The 18,981-nt window shown below is 33.1% G+C and overlaps 2 protein-coding genes across 2 annotated transcripts; one reads left to right on the top strand and one right to left on the bottom strand.

Annotated features, from left to right (window-relative positions):
- Positions 1–465: 465 nt before the first annotated feature.
- On the bottom strand, positions 466–2,486 carry LOC120184011 (remorin 4.2-like). The gene is made up of 2 exons (XM_039188586.1): positions 1,684–2,486; positions 466–964 (listed from the first exon to the last, which is right to left on the bottom strand). The coding sequence occupies exons 1-2, from the start codon at positions 2,320–2,322 to the stop codon at positions 773–775; spliced, it is 831 nt and encodes a 276-aa protein (XP_039044517.1). The 5' UTR covers positions 2,323–2,486; the 3' UTR covers positions 466–772.
- A 10,637-nt stretch (positions 2,487–13,123) lies between these two features.
- LOC120184009 (guanylate kinase 2-like) lies at positions 13,124–16,084 on the top strand. Its single transcript, XM_039188584.1, has 11 exons — positions 13,124–13,300; positions 13,589–13,623; positions 13,745–13,852; positions 13,993–14,069; positions 14,220–14,349; positions 14,456–14,818; positions 15,017–15,138; positions 15,221–15,356; positions 15,473–15,518; positions 15,596–15,701; positions 15,774–16,084. Exons 2-11 carry the CDS (start codon positions 13,621–13,623, stop codon positions 15,889–15,891), a joined length of 1,209 nt encoding a protein of 402 aa, XP_039044515.1. The 5' UTR covers positions 13,124–13,300; positions 13,589–13,620; the 3' UTR covers positions 15,892–16,084.
- Positions 16,085–18,981: the final 2,897 nt, after the last annotated feature.

Here is an 18,981-nt window from a genome sequence, read left to right as displayed (position 1 = left end):
ATCCTATATATATTATAAACTCCAAAAGCAAAATAGTAAACTGGGAAGACATATTTCAAGGATTGCCAAAATCTTTGAAAGTATGTAATATATGTTAATAATACAAAATTTTCGTATGAAATGAGCAAAATAAAATTTTAAGATTGACACCGATAAAATAAAATAAAATAAAAGTTAATTGACCCTATTTCCATATGTAATGAGATAAGGGAGAGATATGATAGTAGGCTGTCCCCAACGTTAGGTTGAGAACAACTTTCGTAGAAGGCCTCCGACAATTATGAATTGCCCACCGTAAGACTTGATCCCACGACCACAAGGCTAAGAGTCTTGCGCTCTACCAACTGAGCTGGACGGGCAATTTAAATATCGAGACGCACCACCAATTATTGTAAATCGATAAAAAATGATAATACATAGTTAAAATATCCGTAATTAAGCTTAAACAACTGCAATAATGGCCACTAAACAAAAGCACCAAACCAGACAAAAAGAAGCATTGATATTTCAACTGTACAACACCAAAATAAGTGGTTCCACCCTCACCACCTTTCACCATTAACAAAACCTCAAATATCTCACCACACTTCATGCGCTCAATCATGATCCAAAACATACACACATACATGATGCAATGTATATATGATTAGGTGCAACTCTTGATTGCATGCCCTCTGATATAGGGTACCCAACAGTTGAAAAGATGAAGGTAGACTCTCTTAAAGAAGCAATTAAAGTACACATGTATGTAATACTGGATAATGTAAGGGTCTCAAAAGAAGGAGCGTTTTATGGGTGGTCGCCCTACAGCTCTCATCAAATTGGCAATTTCAAGAACCCTTGCGACCTTTGTCCCTCTCTTTGCCTCAGCTGACGCCCTCCTCTCTTCTGCTTTCCTGTGTGCTTTTGCGACGTCGTTTTGCATCTTTTCTAGGGCTTTTGCTCTTTTCTCCTCTAGCTTCCTCTAGATACACACATACACCATATTAATGTTTTTATGTAAATTTGATTTGACTCGATTTGATTTATGATACCAATGATAACTCATAATTTAGTTACATATATATATATATATATATATATATATATATATATATATATATCTAACTTAAAGTTTTTCGAACATGATTAGAAATGATCAAATTATTCGAATATGAAGAGTTTTAACTTAACTCAATTATATAAGGTTACTTTTCTTTTAAATTCATGTTTAAGTTTTGTAAATAATAGAGTAGGTATCATACGAAATCGAGTGAAAGATATTAATTCTAATATCAAAATTGAGACGACTGAAAAATCGGACACATACTATGTTCATCCCTACCCATGACATTATTAGACACTAACTATATAGTTCATAATTTAAGGTATATATAAATCATCATATTCCTCTGTCAAAAGAATCATCATATTCCACTAATAACATAAAGAAAACAAATCACATAATGAAGAATTTGACTTAAAATCAAGAACAAATCATCATCATTACATGAAGATAATTTAGTTATTAAACTACCATGAAAGTTTCCTAGACACTTGAATCACCAATTAAATAATCAATGATTTAACTAATTTAGGGTTATGGAGTACATCAAATCATTAGCCCATAATTAAACCATTTGAGCAAAGCACAGAAAGGAGAACGAAAGAAAAAAAAAAGATTTTCTCACCATCCAAACATACCTCAACTTTCTTCATCCAAGTAGTAGCCTTTTGGACTTGTTCACTTTCCCACCCATTGATCACAGCATCCTCCCTCTTAAACCTGTTATTAATCTTTGCAACCTTAGCGTTTTGCCAAGCACATATTTTCGACTCCACCTCCTCTTTCCTCACTCTCAGCACCGAAACCTCGCCGTGGCTGCCGCCGCCGCCACTCCCCACCGTCACGGTATGCGACGGCTCTCCTGACCCGACCCGTCCTTGCTGATCCAAACCCTGATCGGAGTAGGTATTACCCGGCACTATAGCTAGAGGATTAGTTTCCTCTTGCAGTTCATGGTCCTCTCCGATCCTAGTCAAGTGATTATTATGATCGTTCAAAGTATGTATGGAATCCGAATCATTGTTTTCCATGGAGGAACCAGCAAGGACTAGAGCGTTAAACTCTCGACTCATGGTGGTGAAGTTCTCGCTCAAGGCGGCTTCGCTCGACGACGAGGCGCGGCTGGAGGTGTCCCAACGGCGGCGGTTTACGTTCGGAGGATGAGGCGGGGTCAAAGCATGGATGTCCCTGATGTGTTCATCGTCGTGTCCGTGGTGATGATCGTCGAGGTTTCGGTCGTTTTCGCCATTGTTGATGGCACTTTGAAGGGTTAACATAGTAGGTTTGGTTTTAGCTAGGAAGGAGGAGGAGAATTGTGAGAGATTCTGACATGATCTTTTGTAGCTATTACAGCTTTGCTTGAGGCTTTTGACTTGTGTTTTGAAAGAAACATGAGGCACTAAATCATTGAGGCTTCAAGAATAATCATCCCCCACATGGGGAATAGCTAGGGTTGGCAATTTAACCTTAAACTAACGGGATCGAATTTCATAAAAAAAAAGTTGAGTTCGAGTAGGATCGGATCGGATTTTTAAGGGGATGAGGTCAGAGGATTTGAGTGGAGGATAAAAAACTTCAACCTGACCCGACTTAGGGATAATAATGTAATTTCCTTAAAATTTTATTATTTTTTACTTAAGTTCTTACTTTATACCGGAACGGGTCGAATTTATACTTTAAAAATTCAAGTCAAATCGGAGTCGAGTGGATAATATATATTTTTCAGATCAAATCAAGTTGGGTGAATGATATATAATTCTCTGGTTGGATCAGGTTTGGGAGGACGATACATATTTTCGGGTCGGGTCAACCAAAAATCCAACCCGACTCGTTATCCTCCCTAGAAATATCACTCCAAGTAAATCCTATTGAAAAAATAGTTTAGAGATTTGAATTCTAAAATTGTGAATACAATAATTTTCATCTAATAATCTTGAACGATTACAAAGTGATATCAGTTTAGAATATTTCTTAATTATTAAGATATACGTTATAAACACAACTGTTTAAACATAAGCACTCTAAGGGTGTGTTTGGTTCACGGAATGTAAGATTACAGTGGGAATAAAAGATTACCAGATAATAGGATTATTGAGAATGTTGTATTTTGTGTTTGGTTGGTTTAGCAGGAATGTAAGATTACCGTCTTTGGTTAAAGGAATAAAATATTATTGGAATTTATATTTGACCAAATTGTCCTTATTATATATTTGTTTTGTTAATAAGTTAAATTCTACTATAATATTACTATAATTAATTTTTATATTTTCTTTAAAAAATTTAAATTCATAAAATGTATATAATTTTTTTTACAAAATTGAAAAGATAAATAGGTCTAATGAAAGTGTAAAATTTTATTTTAACCCCTGAACTTCATTTAAAATTTTAATTATAGATTTTTTTTGTAAATCTAAAATAGTATAAGGATAAATTTTTAATTTAACATTCGTAGAATTTTTATTATTCAACGACAGAAGAATGATATTTTTGAAAGAAAAAAATTTAAGGGCATTTTAGTCCAAAACGACGGTAATCCAACAATACCTAAGGGAAGAAGATAATTACATTCTCGATAATATATCCAAAAAAATCCACTGTTAGTAATAAAATATTACCGATAATAACATTTTCAACCAACGAAACGAGAAAATGTGAATTACATTCCCGAAGAATCTCACATTCCCCAACCAAACTGCCCTTAAAAAAATATCATTTCTTTTTTATGATTGATACACTTTTAGACTATGTAAGGCGAAGATACGTCCTGTCAGGAGTAACGCGGACCTTTTCTCTTCAACCAATTAAAATTAAGATTTTTGACACGTGTTTTGTCGTACGTAGTAGAAGATAATATAATTTTTAAATATTGATGGCTAAGTATTATTTTCGTAATAAAATTTTAAAATAGATTTTATTCAAATAAATTAGACATAAAAGTAGTTTTGGGTTTTCTTTTATTTATTCTTTTAACTTTAAATTAATGCTTTGAACCCAGTATTATCATTGACAATAAGGGGGTGTTTGGATGGGATAATGTGAGATTCTCATGGGAATGAAATCAACATTCTTCCGTTTGGTTAGTCCGGGAATCCTATTCCCGGTAATGTAAGATTACTAATAGTAGATTTTTTGGGATATATTACCGGGAATGTCATTACCTCCCTTTCTTTAAGTATTGTTGGATTACCGGCGTTTTGGACTAAAATGCCCTTAAAATTTTATTTTTTTTCAAAAATATATTTCTTCTGTCATTGAATAATAAAAATTCTACGAAGGTTAAATTACAAATTTATCCTTAAATTATTTTAGATTTATAAAAAAATCTATAATTAAAATTTTATATGAAGTTCAAGGGTTAAAATAAAATTTTACCCTTTCATTAATTTTTTTTTATTTGTACTTTTGTAAAAAAATATATAAATATTATGAATTTAATTTTTTTAAAGAAAATATATAAATATTTTCTAACTTGTAATATTATACAAATATATAATAAGGACAATTTGGTCAAATATACATTCCAATAATCTTTTATTCCTTTAACCAAACACGGTAATCTTACATTCCTGCTAAGCCAACCAAACACAAAATACAACATTCTCAGTAATCCTATTCCCTGGTAATCTTACATTCCCACTGGTAATCTTACATTCCGTGAACCAAACGCACCCTAAAAGGCTTTGATGTTGTAAGTTTACTAGTTTAGTGTAAATTAAATTAATTAATTATTAGGTGATTATAATAGTTGATTTTAATATATTTAAAATTTAATTCAAGTTTATTATGATGAATTGTCTCAATTGGAGTATAATTAATTAATTAATTAATATATATTTTAATATTTTTTGATAAATTTGAGATAAATGTAATATAGTATCTGTTTAAAATCTTTTTCAAACAATTGACAATGAATGCTCATATCTTTGTTGGTGCTCGAACTCAAGATCTTTAAGAATAATAATAAGTCCTCCTAACTACTGAAGTTGCTTAATTCATGTGATATAATCCCTTCAAAAAATGTGACATGACATATCAAATTTTTCGTCTAATATTAACTACAAATGATTAACTGGCATCATTTAAACATTTAAATAATACGATTAATAAAATTTAAAAAGCGAATGATAAAATTATGATTACCCTATAATTTTTTTAACACTCTCAATCATTTGACAATGAACGTTTAATAACTTTATTACAGTTAATGGTGTTCGAACTCGTGATCTGTAAATATAATAAAGATTTCTTTAACCATTGAGATAAGTTGATTAGTACATAATCATCATATAATTAAGTGGTTATGATTGTATTTTATCATATTCTTTAACCATGCAGAGCCTGATTTATGTACACTTCAACATTAAAATTAATATTATTTAAAAAATATTATTAAACTATTATTGTGGTGGTAGAAGGAGTCAAGTAATATAATTTTAATAAAAAATAAATACAAAAAATAATAATTATATAATAAAAAGAAATGTAGGTTTTTTTACTATCAGTGTCGGCAAAAGGGGTTTGAAGAGAATCCCCATCAACAGTAGGTAAAGGCGTGTGGACCATTGAAAAAAATACACGCGCGCCACGCATAATAATCATTCTACAGTTGTGATTTCCACGTGTACGGTTCATCCCTTTTTTATTTTTTATAAAAATATATTTTTTAGGTTTTCATGATGCCCACGTGTCACGTGATAAAACTAATAAAATTTAAAATTTTTATTATCAAAATTAAAATAGGGTAAATTACAATTTTCACAATAGAATTTTACTCTCTCATATTTCACTCGTTATACTTTAAATCTTTTCAATTTTCTCAGTGAACTTAATACGTTAAGTTTTTTTTAGTTACTCAAATGTTTCCTTGCTAATAGCGTTATAAATGGGCTTTTATATAGATGCAAAACGACGTCGTTTTGGTGAAAATTTTATTTTTTTTAAAACGGTGTTGTTTTAGCACCGTTAACTATTTAACGACGGAGTGACAAGAAACCCTAATGTATTAATTTCAATGAGTAAATTGAAAACTTTAAAGATACGTGGGTAAAATAGGAGAGAAGTTAAAGTTTAGTGATGAAATTTGTAGTTTACTCTTAAGAACATCATATCTTTTTTAATATTTTTTAAAATATGTATTTTAAATATTGTTTTTTATAATAATAAATATTCAATTTATGAATAGATTCTTTTAGATTAAATATTATTGTATATCTATTATAGGTCAAAATTTTCAATAATTCGATCTATTTTATCTATAATGATAAGATCTAAATTATGATTTTATTTAAATAATTCAACGTCGCATTATATTAAATCAATTAATAGATAATGTTTTTTTAAAATATTGATAATAAATAGATGAAATAGTTTCTTTTATTATAATAATGATAAATAAATCATTCAAATTTAAGATAATATTTCTTTCAAACCTAATCCAATTATAGTGACAAATAGGAGCTTAATATAATTAACTTTTCTTTTTCTTTTTGAATTCGTGGGTCAATTTCGTGGTTGATTCATGTGATAAGCAGTTTTATATCGCTTAAGTAGGTCTCAAGTTCGAGTCATTGTGAATGCAGAAAATTCTCGTTAGGAGACTCACTCACCAAAGTCATGTGTGCAATACGGGTCGATCTGAATTAGTCAAGACGAAACCCTAACACCAACTTTATCGTTTAGCCACTTTAGTCTTTAAACTTTTAATATGTTCCATTTGGCCTTTCGGTTTCTGTTTTTATCAAGTATGGTGAAACAATAGCAACATATTTATACTAACGTCAATTATTTTTATTTGAGGCCTAGAAAGAACACAAAGTTTAAAGATCAAAATGGTTAAACTAATAAAGTTAAGGGACCAAAAAGTAATTCTATCTTTATTAAATTAAGAAACAATAAACTAACAAACAAGTCATATCAATGCCATTAACCAACACACTAACATAATTAAACTAAACTCATATCTAAAGAGGTTTGCACATGAAACTAAAGCTTTACAAAACTTCTACCTAATTCACTTGAATAAGAAATTTATTTATATATCCCTTAATTTAAGCATATATTTAGTGACAATTAAAAAGATTATAGTGGGCATTATAATGTATAGCATCATAATTTCTTTTAAATGTCAAATAGGTTGTTAGCAAGGTTTGAACTTTAATTTTTAATAAGGTGTCAAGGAATATTTTTAGGGTAACGTACATAAATGGTCCATCGACTATAGGGTATTCCTTTATTAAGTCACTCGATTGTTAAAAGTCACAAACTGATCACCTGACTATATAGTGTTACTTTGTTGAGTCCCTAGACCATTAAAAGTTACAAAATGGCCACCCAATTATTTAGTATGTTCCAAACTCCTCCTTTTTTCCGTTAAAAAATTGATGGTATTATGTGATAAACGTTAACTTGATGACTGTGATATGATAAAATATGATCCTGGAATCTCAAACGACTATCGTATCTCAAGCATCATGCTAACGTCTAGTTTAGACAACCACCATTTTTTACAAAAAAAAAAAAGATGACTTTGGAACATAATGAATAGTCAGGTGACTATTTTGTAACTTTTCATAGTCGAAGGACTTAATAAAGCAACATTCTACAGTTGGAAGACTATTTTGTAACTCGTAATAATCGAGGGACTTAATAAAATAGTATTATATAGTCGGGGAATTATTTGTGTACTTTAATCTATTTTTTAAATAATACATGATAATTATAATTTAGGATTTATTCAGATTTTCTTACCATGTTGACAATACATATACACTTTGCAAACATAATAATTACTTAAATAATGAACATAGATCCTTTAAAAAGAATAACATTTCATTTTTACCATTAAAACTAATTAATGAGTTCAAGTGTTAATTAATATTTAATCAATTGAATGAAATTATGTTAATTAAAATTTATTTGACCTCAAATATTCTTTTTAGTCTACGAATTTGAAGAGAACTTGAAGAAAATAGAGCAAAACTACAAGTCTAGAAACAGGTTTGGCCCAAAAACATAGCAGCCTGCATGTCAAATCTACGTGGCATGTGCCCAGTTCATATAGAGATGTAAGGTTGAACTTGGACAATAGAAACACACGCATCAAAGTAGTCAAGCCCATTAAAAGAGATATATATATATATATATATAATAAGAGGTAGCATTCAGTTAGATAATATAAAATTATTTTTTTTCTCAATAATTTAAGATCATTAGATGAATGAAAATAAACGATCATTGAAAGAGACTCAAGTATTAATACGTAGAACTTTCAAATAGATTTTCATCGATTCTGAATGAGTTTTATGAAAAATCTGTAACACCCCAATTTATGGGCTAAATTTTAAGAAATTATTCAAAGTTGGCTTACCATTTTAAGAAGTACAGGAAGTTCAGTGACTAAACTCATAATTTAGCCATTTTTCTTTATGAGAAAATTGATAACCCCTCCCTTATGTTTTTTTCTGCAGATTTCCGGTTTTCCCTTCCCCAACAACCCAACTTCCAACTCCGATCTACTCGTCGTCCGACCTTCGATCGACGAGCCGAAACCACCATCGTGTTCGTTGTCGAGCGAGGAACAAAACCCCTCAAACCTTTCGGCGTGAATGGTCGCCGTTCTTCATGAATTTCAGTCGGAAGTATCGTCGGTAATAACTCAGTTTTAGTTGGGTTTTCATCGATTCACGATGATCGAGTCATCTGTTTACGACACCTCCCGCACCATCGTGTTCGTTGCATCGTTCCGAGTTCGCTGGTGTCATCCTTGGTCTCCGTAGACGGCGGCGCGTGAGGAGGTGAAGCGGTCTAAGTTTCCGATTTGTTGAAATCGAGCTCTCCGCTGTTCAAAATTGTGAACCGAACTTTGTAAGTATCTTGAAATCGCTCAAAATAATTTTTAAAAATTTTTCCGTGATTTTTAGGCAGCCGGAAGGGGCCCCACGCGTCGCCACTGCGCGTGGGGATGGTCCAAATGACCGATTTTGGTGCATAGTTGACCGATCATAACTCGACCCGACCCGACCCGTTGACCGGCGTTGACTGGCTTTGACCGGACATTAAACGACCTTTGACTTCGACCGAGTATACCTATCCTGACATTTTTCAACGTTCCAAATCCGATTCCACTGTCCTTTTTTCGAAATTTGAACCCAAAGGCCTCGAAATTGCCGGTCAAACCCGTTGACTTTGATTTTGACCAAAATTCCAAATTTCCGAAAAGTCATATTTTATGCTTTCGAAGTCCTGAATTCGAATCCGAAGTCCGTTTCGCCAAATTCTAACCCGGTAAGCCGTCTTTCACTGATTTATCACCCGATTCGATCCGTTATCGCAATTAAGCTCCGTTTCTGATATAATTTATGTTGTTATGTATCTGAGGAATTATTGGAAGTTGAATTGAAGATCAAAGGCGTTCGAATGGAATTTTTATGGTCGATCAATATTGCACGGAAATCGAGGTAATACTTTACTACCTTTTTATGCTTTATGGAACATGTTGATATTGGTAAATGCATGAGATAATGTTGGTCACTTTTGTGGAGTTGAATAATTTATTCACTCGATATGAATGTGGTAGAAATTCTGTAACTGAATACGGATCGAATGACTAATATAAGAGATTGAAAGATTGTTATAATTAAATTACAAGTTTGTGAATAGTGATAAAGAAATCAGACATGGATTTGTAAATTATATTATTTTCGTTAAGAGCTAATATCGAAATTATCTGGTTAAGAAATTACGGAAATGCCCTTAAGAGGTAGAATAGTCTGAGTTAACCCTGAATGAGAAAATACTTAGAGGATTCGTACTTAACTCGATTAAGTACGTATTTGATTGTTAAAATCCTGACTTAGTGCAGGAAAATTACTGATATTTCGTTTGTAATATCTGAGAAGGCACTTGACCCGGAAATATCCGAGTTATGAGTAAATACCTAAAGAACAATTTGTCGGGGGTGTTCTGTTGTCAGAATTGATCGAAATGACTGAAATAAATGATAAGATTGAATTTAATAGTAAGATCAGACAGAAGGAAATGATTAAAGTACACTGAATCTGTACAATGACCAAAATACCCCTGTAATGGAAATGACCCAAGAATATCACCAAGCTCAGGAATGATTTGATATCCTCGAGCTCTGAAATGAATGGAATAAAACTGAATACCAAAATTACCAAAATAACCTTATGGTCTAAACTAAGTAAATGTCTTGGATTAATCAAGGAATCCAAATAAGCATAGGTATTGGACTACCTTTAAAAGTTATGGAACATAACTTAAATGAGCCAATCAACCTTAATAATATGTCAGTACCTGAATGACATAGATATTACTTGAATGCATGTTCGTCTACTCAAGTTTAGCTCAATGATAATTTTGGAAGTATTCAGCTCAACTCTAGATTGCATTCGGTACTAAGAATTGGATATTTGTTCGACAAATCAACCACGAAGACCAAACTGAACTGAACGGAAGTACAATATGTATCTGAAATTCAGAAACGTCCGGAATTACTCTGGAAAATCCCGAAGTATCTGAAATGGACTTGACTACTAATTGAATTAAGTAACCTCAAGGACTAAGGATTAAGTAAGTGGTTTGGATGAGTCTGGAAACGTTAATGAACATACATGATGTAATGTTCTTATGTGTCATGAACTACAAATCAAACACGTCAGTAGTTCATAATATTGTGAAAGCGTGAACATGAAATTGAGAGCATTGGAATATCTGTTAGTCTCCTTAAGATCTGTTCAGTGATGACTCAGAAGATGATCTATGGATAATAATATTTGATATTAAAGAGTAAATACCCTGGAAAGTTAATGAATTGACAAGTTGATAAGTATTAGTTTTTGGGGCTATTTATCTAGAGTTGTTTGATAATCCGATCAATCGATATAAATTGTAGATGTCCGAAACCTTCAATTCTTCCTTACCAGTTCAAGTCATATTCTGAATAATTGATGATTTTGTCAGTTATTGAACTCTTCCAATAGTGATTCTGAATTCTGATATTCTATCGGTATACTGAAGATCTGTGTTCCTCTACCTGCTAAGATTATCCAGTACCTCTGAATAATTTCTGTAAACTCTGGTGTGTTCCCTAATCACCTGGATATTTTACCTGATTTCCGATTTGATTTCTATTATAATACCTGACCTGGATTCTGATTGAATACTTGACCTGGATTTTGATCTGATACTTGACCTGAATTATTTTATGATTTTTGATATATCCGTTTACGGACGGAACATGTTTTACTTGGGGGGTAATGTTGGAGGAAGTATACCTGGAGGCTCCTCGGCTGTGTGCTCAGGGCCTTATTTACCGGTTCCTCGGCTGTGTGCTCAGGGCCTACTGGACTTGATGGTGGGTGTATGGTTCTGGGGAACCTACACAATTTGGACTTGTTGGATGGGGGTATATATATATATGTTTTAAAAGATCTGTATCTTTTTACTGGTTTTATGGGAACACACTAGAAAACCTGTTCTGATCTCCTGAACCTAGACATTCGAAATATCCATCTGAAATGAATACTATTTGTTCTACATGCGATATCAATGGACCTCAGCTCAACATAAAGATCTGTAAATATCTGAACCAATAAGGAAAATATGTTTATCTATATCTGCACGTTTTTCAGCATCATCTGGTAGTTCTGTATTACTGAGCTTTTCGAAGCTCACTCTATTACTCACCTTTTCAGGTTAAAAGAATTATATCAGTGCATCTATCGACTTCAGTAAGGGAGTTCTTCCGGCGTTGTTGCAGAGTATGGTACATGTGATTAGGGGGCATGTAATTGTATTTTGATTTATATATGAGTCTGAAAATCTGTTTTATTTTTAAATAGCGACAACTGATTTTATTAGTTTACATGTGCTGATAAAAAGTTTTAAATTTTCCGCTATTTTTACAGTGGGTCGCTCCGATGGCCCAAATGTGACACCCCAGATCGGATCTGGTTACCCGTATCGGTCTGTGGGGGTTACAAAATTAATACTAGGAGAAGAAAGAATAGTGAAATACAAACATTTTAATATCGATCTTACTGTAAAAAACGATCAGTGACAGACGGTGATTGATTACCAACGATTATCGAGAAGTATAATGATAAAAAGATAAATTATTTAAAAATTGACAGAAAAAATCAATATATTCCTAAAACTTAATGTCTAAAAGGATATTGTTTTAAACATTAATAATCATTACCAAAATGACAATATTTTAGTGTACTAAACCACATCAACAATCGATAACCATATAATTATTCAATGATATATATGGGTGTAAATTAAACGAGACAGATCGCGAGTTACTCGAGATTGACTCGATCAAGGCTCGATAAATACTAGGATCGAATGGACTCGACTCGAGCTCGACTCGAGTTCTTAACGAGCCGAAACGAGCTACTTGATATTCGACTCGAAAAACTCGCGAGCAGCTCGAAAATATAATATATTAAGATTTTATTTTTTTTAAAAATAAATTATCAATAATATTAATATTTATGTATTGATTTTTTTTAAAAATATATATTAAGATTTTCATGTATTTAAGGTTCATGTTCGAGTTCGAGTGTGAGGCTTCAATCGAGTTAAATTTAATAATTTTTTTCTCATTTCGAGCTGCTATCGAGCTTCAGTTCAGGATTTCGAGTTCGAGTCGAACTTGAAAATTTCAAGCTCACGAATTTTCGAGTCAAGTTGAATTTCATTTTAGAATTTTCGAGTCGAGTGGAGCTCAACAATACTCAAGCTCGACTCGTTTATACCCAATGATATAAACGAATCAACATATAATATTCCGTGATAACTAGTGTAATTTATTCCAAATTCATCTAGATGAATAATATTATTATTTTGTTTTGTTTTTTGGAAAAGCTAAGTTTCTAGGCAATTTACAAGAAAATAAGGGCCAGCTTATAGGTTTTGGTGAATTGAATGCAACCAGGAAAGGAAATTTCACTTCACTTGTTACCCTTCTTCATCTCTTTCATTTTATATTTTATTTTAAAATTTCTTTTTCAATTCTAAGTTATGGTTTTGATACGACACTCCCCAAATTCCAATCCTTTAGCCTTAATCAATGACTTTATCATAAAAAAAGATCATAGATTTGAAGCAATCCCCTTTTTTTCCCTCGTATTCTTTTTGTTATAATTACCCCTTTTTGCTTGCATAATCTCCCCAACCAATACAAAGTCTGGTTCTTTCTTTTTCACCCTTCTAAAAATAGTATCAAAGGTATGAACTTTGGTGTTTGGCCAATCTGTTTCCTCTTTTTTTAGTAATATTGGATAAACACATTGATTATCTTAGGTATTTTTTCTTTTTTTTTTCTGGGTTTTGAGATTTGGGTTGTTTTGTTGTTTCTTTTCTCTTGTCTGGTTACACTTTTGATTTCCTGCATTGTGATGATTTAGATTGAAATCTGGGTTTTCATTTTTATCTTATAGCTTATTTTATATGATAGATCCATGAAATTTGAGTTATTTTGATTTGATCCCTTATCTCTCCTTGTCTATTTACCAGGCTGAATATTGTATTGGAGGCATTGGTTCTCCATGGTGAGCCATTAAAATCATCATACGTATACATACATACACACACATACATACATACATATATGTATGTATACATGTATGGTGATTTGATTTGGGTTTTGTGGTTATGTTATGATCATTGTAGGGAGAAGCCCCAGCATTGTTTGTTGAGGATCTAAAGGAAGGATTTTCAAATGGATTTGGTTTAAGATCCAAAGGCTTCAAGACATGTACTGATGTTGGGGACAAGACAGTAAGATGTTTTAATGGCTAAATTTGGTGTTTTTGTCCTCATAAAGTGCTTTATGATTTGCGTGTCTTTATTGTGTTTGTTGATATGTTTCAATCATCTCTTTTCTGATTGAGGATTGGTGTTGGATTTCTCTTTGGCAGTTTGTGATTGGTTGCAATGGCAATGATTCTGCATCATCCCTTGAGGTTCAGATCTATGACAAATCTAGAGGGGAATGGTTAGTTGATGCCGGGAACCTTTTTTTACAGCTTCGGCCGTCGATTTTTACAGTCGATATTTACCGCAATCGCAATTTGACTCGTTGAGCTTGTTTTTCCGAGTGTTGGTTTAGTGTTTTGAGTTAAAATGTTTGTGGTGATATTTTAAGGGTGATTCCTGCTGTTCTGGGAACGAAACCGAAGCCATATGAAGGCCATTCAGCCGTTCTTTTGAATGAGGATCAAATAATGATTATCATAAAGGGTTCCAACCCCGATGACTGCATTTGGTTTCTCGAGGTTGGTATTTCGAAAAGCTTAAGATCGTTCTAAGTTAGCTGTGGTCGGAATAGTTCATTTCTCTTTTGATGCCTGAAAGTGCTTGATCTGATTGAAATATCTTTAGGTGGACACTGAATATGTTGGGCAGCAGAGAGGAGCGTCGGGGACTGAAGTCGTTGCCTGGAGTAAGGGCGTGAGAGGTGATGCTGAGAAGCCGGTTGTTATCAGCGGTCCTTCCGGAGTTGGCAAGGGGACATTAATCAATATGCTTATGAAGGAATTTCCATCCATGTTTGGATTCTCTGTCAGCCATACAACCCGTGCACCCAGGGGGACGGAGAAGAATGGAGTTCACTACCATTTTACCGAGCGAAGTATAATGGAGAAAGATATCAAAGATGGTAAATTCCTTGAGTTTGCTTCTGTTCATGGAAATCTCTATGGAACCAGTATCGAAGAAGTAGAGGCAGTAGCGGACTCGGGAAAGGTAAACGTCATGCATTTTACTGTTCTATCAATCGTGATTATATAATGCTCTGAGAGTTGAACATCGAAAAATTGCTATTCTGGACTATCGAATCAATTCCGAACATTGCACTTCTTTGTGAATGTAGCATTTTCTGCTTCCAAATGATCTCTTTGCCACATTATAGTTTTTCAGTTTTTTGTCTCGGTTTAAATCTAGAGGTGCATTCTTGACATCGATGTTCAAGGAGCAAAGTTGGTACGGGCCAGTTCTCTCGATGCCGTTTTCATCTTTATCAGTCCACCCTCGATGAGAGAACTTGAAGAGCGGCTCCGCTTAAGGTGAATCCGAACCGTCCATTCGATGTTTTGTACCATTATGCTATTTTCCAAGCTTTTTTAAATGTAGAAATGTTGTCAACAGGGGGACTGAAACAGAGGAGCAAGTCCAAAAGCGCCTCCGCAACGCCGAGGCAGAAATCGAGCAAGGGAAATCCTCAGGCATCTTCGATCATATATTATGTAACGATAATCTTGAGAAGTGTTACGAGAATCTTAAGGTGACTTCTGTTCCCCTTGAACTATCACATTCATCTTAAAATTCTGTCGTAATTCGTTTCCGAGCGGATCAGTTTGTTCGTATAACCCGATCTGATGAGTTTGATTTCTGTTATAGAAACTGCTCGGACTGGACGGAAGTGTACCAACCAACACTAAACCATGTAAGATTGTGACTACTATTTTCCCAATTTTCCTTCAATGCATATGCACTAACAATTTATATCAAACTCAAATGCAGCACCCGAAGGGATCGATCTGCCTCCGAACTATTCGGTGTCAAAGATCGATAATAAGATCCTTATTAAGCGTGAGGCTCCGGAATCGGGAAATGCAACAAAGAACTCGTAAGTTCGTAGTATTAAGATCTCACAACTTACTTGGGGTTCTTAACTGAGAATTTGCAGTTGTTTATCTAGGATCGTTCTTGATATATCCTCGCTTAAAGGCGGTGCACCTGGTCGGACCAGAGGACTGAACGTTTATGCCATTGACTCGTGTTCGGATCGCATAAACGGGCTTCATAAACCGAGCTAACGACTGCAACACCATACGATGCCTAGCTGCTGGTGTTTTAAAGATCATTTGCATGCGATTTCATCCCCCTTCTTTCCCTACTCAATTATTTTGGCTTGTTTAACAACGAAGAAGGTAACATTTTAGTGTTCCCACAAGGCCAATACGAGAGAATTTGTCATTCGTGCAGCAATCAAATGCGATTCTATTACAACCAGAACAAAGATTATTCAAAGTGCAACGAAGATTAATAAATTATTAATAAATTTGAGTAGTTAAAATTATTTTATATTTTTAATAGTTAGTATATTAATTATTTTATAATTTTATGAGATGAAAATATTATTATTGTAAAAATGTAATTATTTAAAATAATATTTAATTCTGAGTTATTAGAAAATAAAACTTATACATTAAAAACTAATATATTTGTCCACTCGAGATCACGATATTATATTTTATATTATATTATATTTTATATAAATAAATATGACACTTATGAAAATTATTTAAAATTATAAGTTTGATATACTAAAATGTATTAATTATATGTTAAATGTATTTTTTTTAAACTTAGATGGTGTAATAAATAAAATATTATTATAAATTTTTATTCAAATATTTATAACTTAATATTAAAGTTTTAATTGTTAAAAAATATATATCACAATGATAAATTGGTAAAATATGCATCCAAGTAATCTTATATTTATCTAACCAAACACTGTAATATTACATTCCCGCTAAGCAAACTAAGCATGATAATATAATATTTCCAAAATAACGTTACATTCTGATAATTTTATTCTAAAAAATAATCTTACATTCTGTGAATTAAACGCATCCTTAGAGTTTTATGGCCAAAATTGAATGAGAAAATCAACTAGAAGATCGAATTTTCGATTGAAGGTACCAAGATGGAAATAGCTGGCAATTGGCATATGCTTTGTAGGCCCCGTGATGGAGACTTAATAAGGCAATAAATTTCCATGGCAGAAGTTGGCGCTAGGCACGTTCCTGGAATATCTAAGATTTTAGGGAATTACACAAATGGTCATCTGAGGATAGTGTTGACTTTTGTCAACACAGTTTTCAATATGCTAAGTATGATTTTTGTCATGCTTAGCTAAATTTTTCATAAGCCGAGAGCTGACGCGATGACTCAATTCCAACGGGAGAATTGAAACAGGCCCTTAATATCTTCAGAATATCTCTTTTAATCTCTGCACTTATTTTTCAAAATCAAAACAGTTTTCAAAATCAAAGATTGACTTTGGTCAAGAGGTTGTTGCGATTAAATGTGTGGGAGGAAGATTCAGCTTATAGAAAGCAATTCGACTTCCTGTGAACACACTTGGCGAGATGGCTTCGTTGAAAGGGAATTGAGATCGGAATTGACGGTTATTGAAGCAACAATCCGAGTCGGTCGCCACGAACTTAAACGGTATTAATCTACGACAATTGATGTTGTTAGAATTAATTACCGAAGCCGGAATCAAAGACTGCCTTGGGTATTCGGTATACAAGATAGAGTCACAGGGATTGCCCTAGTAGACAAAGTAACCGACGTGAATTCCGGAGAGAAAATCTTATTCAATGGTTTAAAGGAAATTGAGTCAAAGCAAGGTTTGAGGCTATTTTTACAGTATTCATTCACAATCTTTATTCTCTTATTTTTACTTTAATTGCTTTTATTTATTTAATCGTTTTTATTAATATTTAAATCTCATATTACAAACCCCCCATTTTACTATTTTTCGCCTGGTTAAAACCATTCAAACATAAATTTGAGATTTTCTAAGTCCCTAAGGATTCGACCCTTATTTCTCTGTACTATGTATTTCCTTATTTATTAATTGAGAAAAAAGAATTTATTTTGACATCGAAAACGATAGTTGTCAGTGGGGAGCTATCGTCATCAGATATTCTAGTGTAGCAAAGCAGATTTCCAGAGACCTTTCAGAGTACGTCTTGAATAATCTTTAGAGGGCATGTACTGTTATGGATCTTGTTATGTATTCAGTCATAACTCTTTTGAAACTCTGTATTTTTTATTTTTTAGCGGATGTATTTTGGGAGCTCCCTATTATTTGTAAACTCGTATTATTATTATGTTTTTATATTACTTTATTAATGTCTAAATTTCAGAGATTTACAAGCAGTTTTAAAAGAAAAATTTTGGGTCACTATTTCGATAGTCCCATATAACATTGTAATCCATGGATTTCCGGGTCTAACTAGACTAGGGTGTTACATTATAGATCATTTCCTAACACACTTATTATTAGGAATGACTTCTTCAAAGCCTTTGAGACCATTTACAATAACCGAATATCGATCGGTCATGCTTTTAATATCCTTATCTGGTCTCATCTTGAATTTTTCATAATTGTGATTGAGAAGACTAATCTTAGTTTCTCTTCCCTCATTAGTTCTTTCATGAGTAACTTCAAGTTTGTCCCAAATCTCTTTGTCATTGGAACAAGATGAACTCTCACATATTCATTGGGGCCAACTACACAAAATAGAATGTGCATTGCCTTTACATTGAGTTGGAACAATCTCCTCTCTTCTTCTTCACTCTATTCCATTATCGATCTTGTTGGAGTAGAATGCCCACTCAAAATTATGCTCCAAGCTCCCAAATCACTAGCTTGGATGAAGATCATATCATATTCTTCTAATAGGCATAGTTGGCTCCATTGAAGAAATGAGACTTGTTGATAGGTTGGGAATCATTGATGTCGTCGAAGCTTGGTGTAGAGGCCATGTATGACTTGAATAATGATTTGAATCTTTTAAGATCTCCTCAAGAAGTGGTAAAACCTTCCAATGAGTCTAGCACTGATGCCAATTGTTGAGTCAATTTAATCAATGGAATGGCCAAGAGGGGTGAATTGACAATTAGAAAAATGATGGAAGTTTTTTGCAAGAAAATAAAAAATTGGCACAAGCAATTTTAGAGTGGTTCAACTTCTTCAATGAAGTCTACGTCCACTACCTTAGCTTCCACACTAAGGATTTCAACAAATCTACTAATTTGTTCTAACCTTTTAGGACAAGGTGTAACCTTACAACACACTTAGACTTATACCCCAAAGTCTCAAGTGT

The sequence above is a fragment of the Hibiscus syriacus genome, unplaced genomic scaffold (assembly GCF_006381635.1).
Source record: "Hibiscus syriacus cultivar Baekdansim isolate YM2019G1 unplaced genomic scaffold, ASM638163v2 tig00112856_pilon, whole genome shotgun sequence".
Classification (NCBI taxonomy): domain Eukaryota; kingdom Viridiplantae; phylum Streptophyta; class Magnoliopsida; order Malvales; family Malvaceae; genus Hibiscus; species Hibiscus syriacus.
This window is presented reverse-complemented; position numbering and strand designations above follow the sequence as displayed.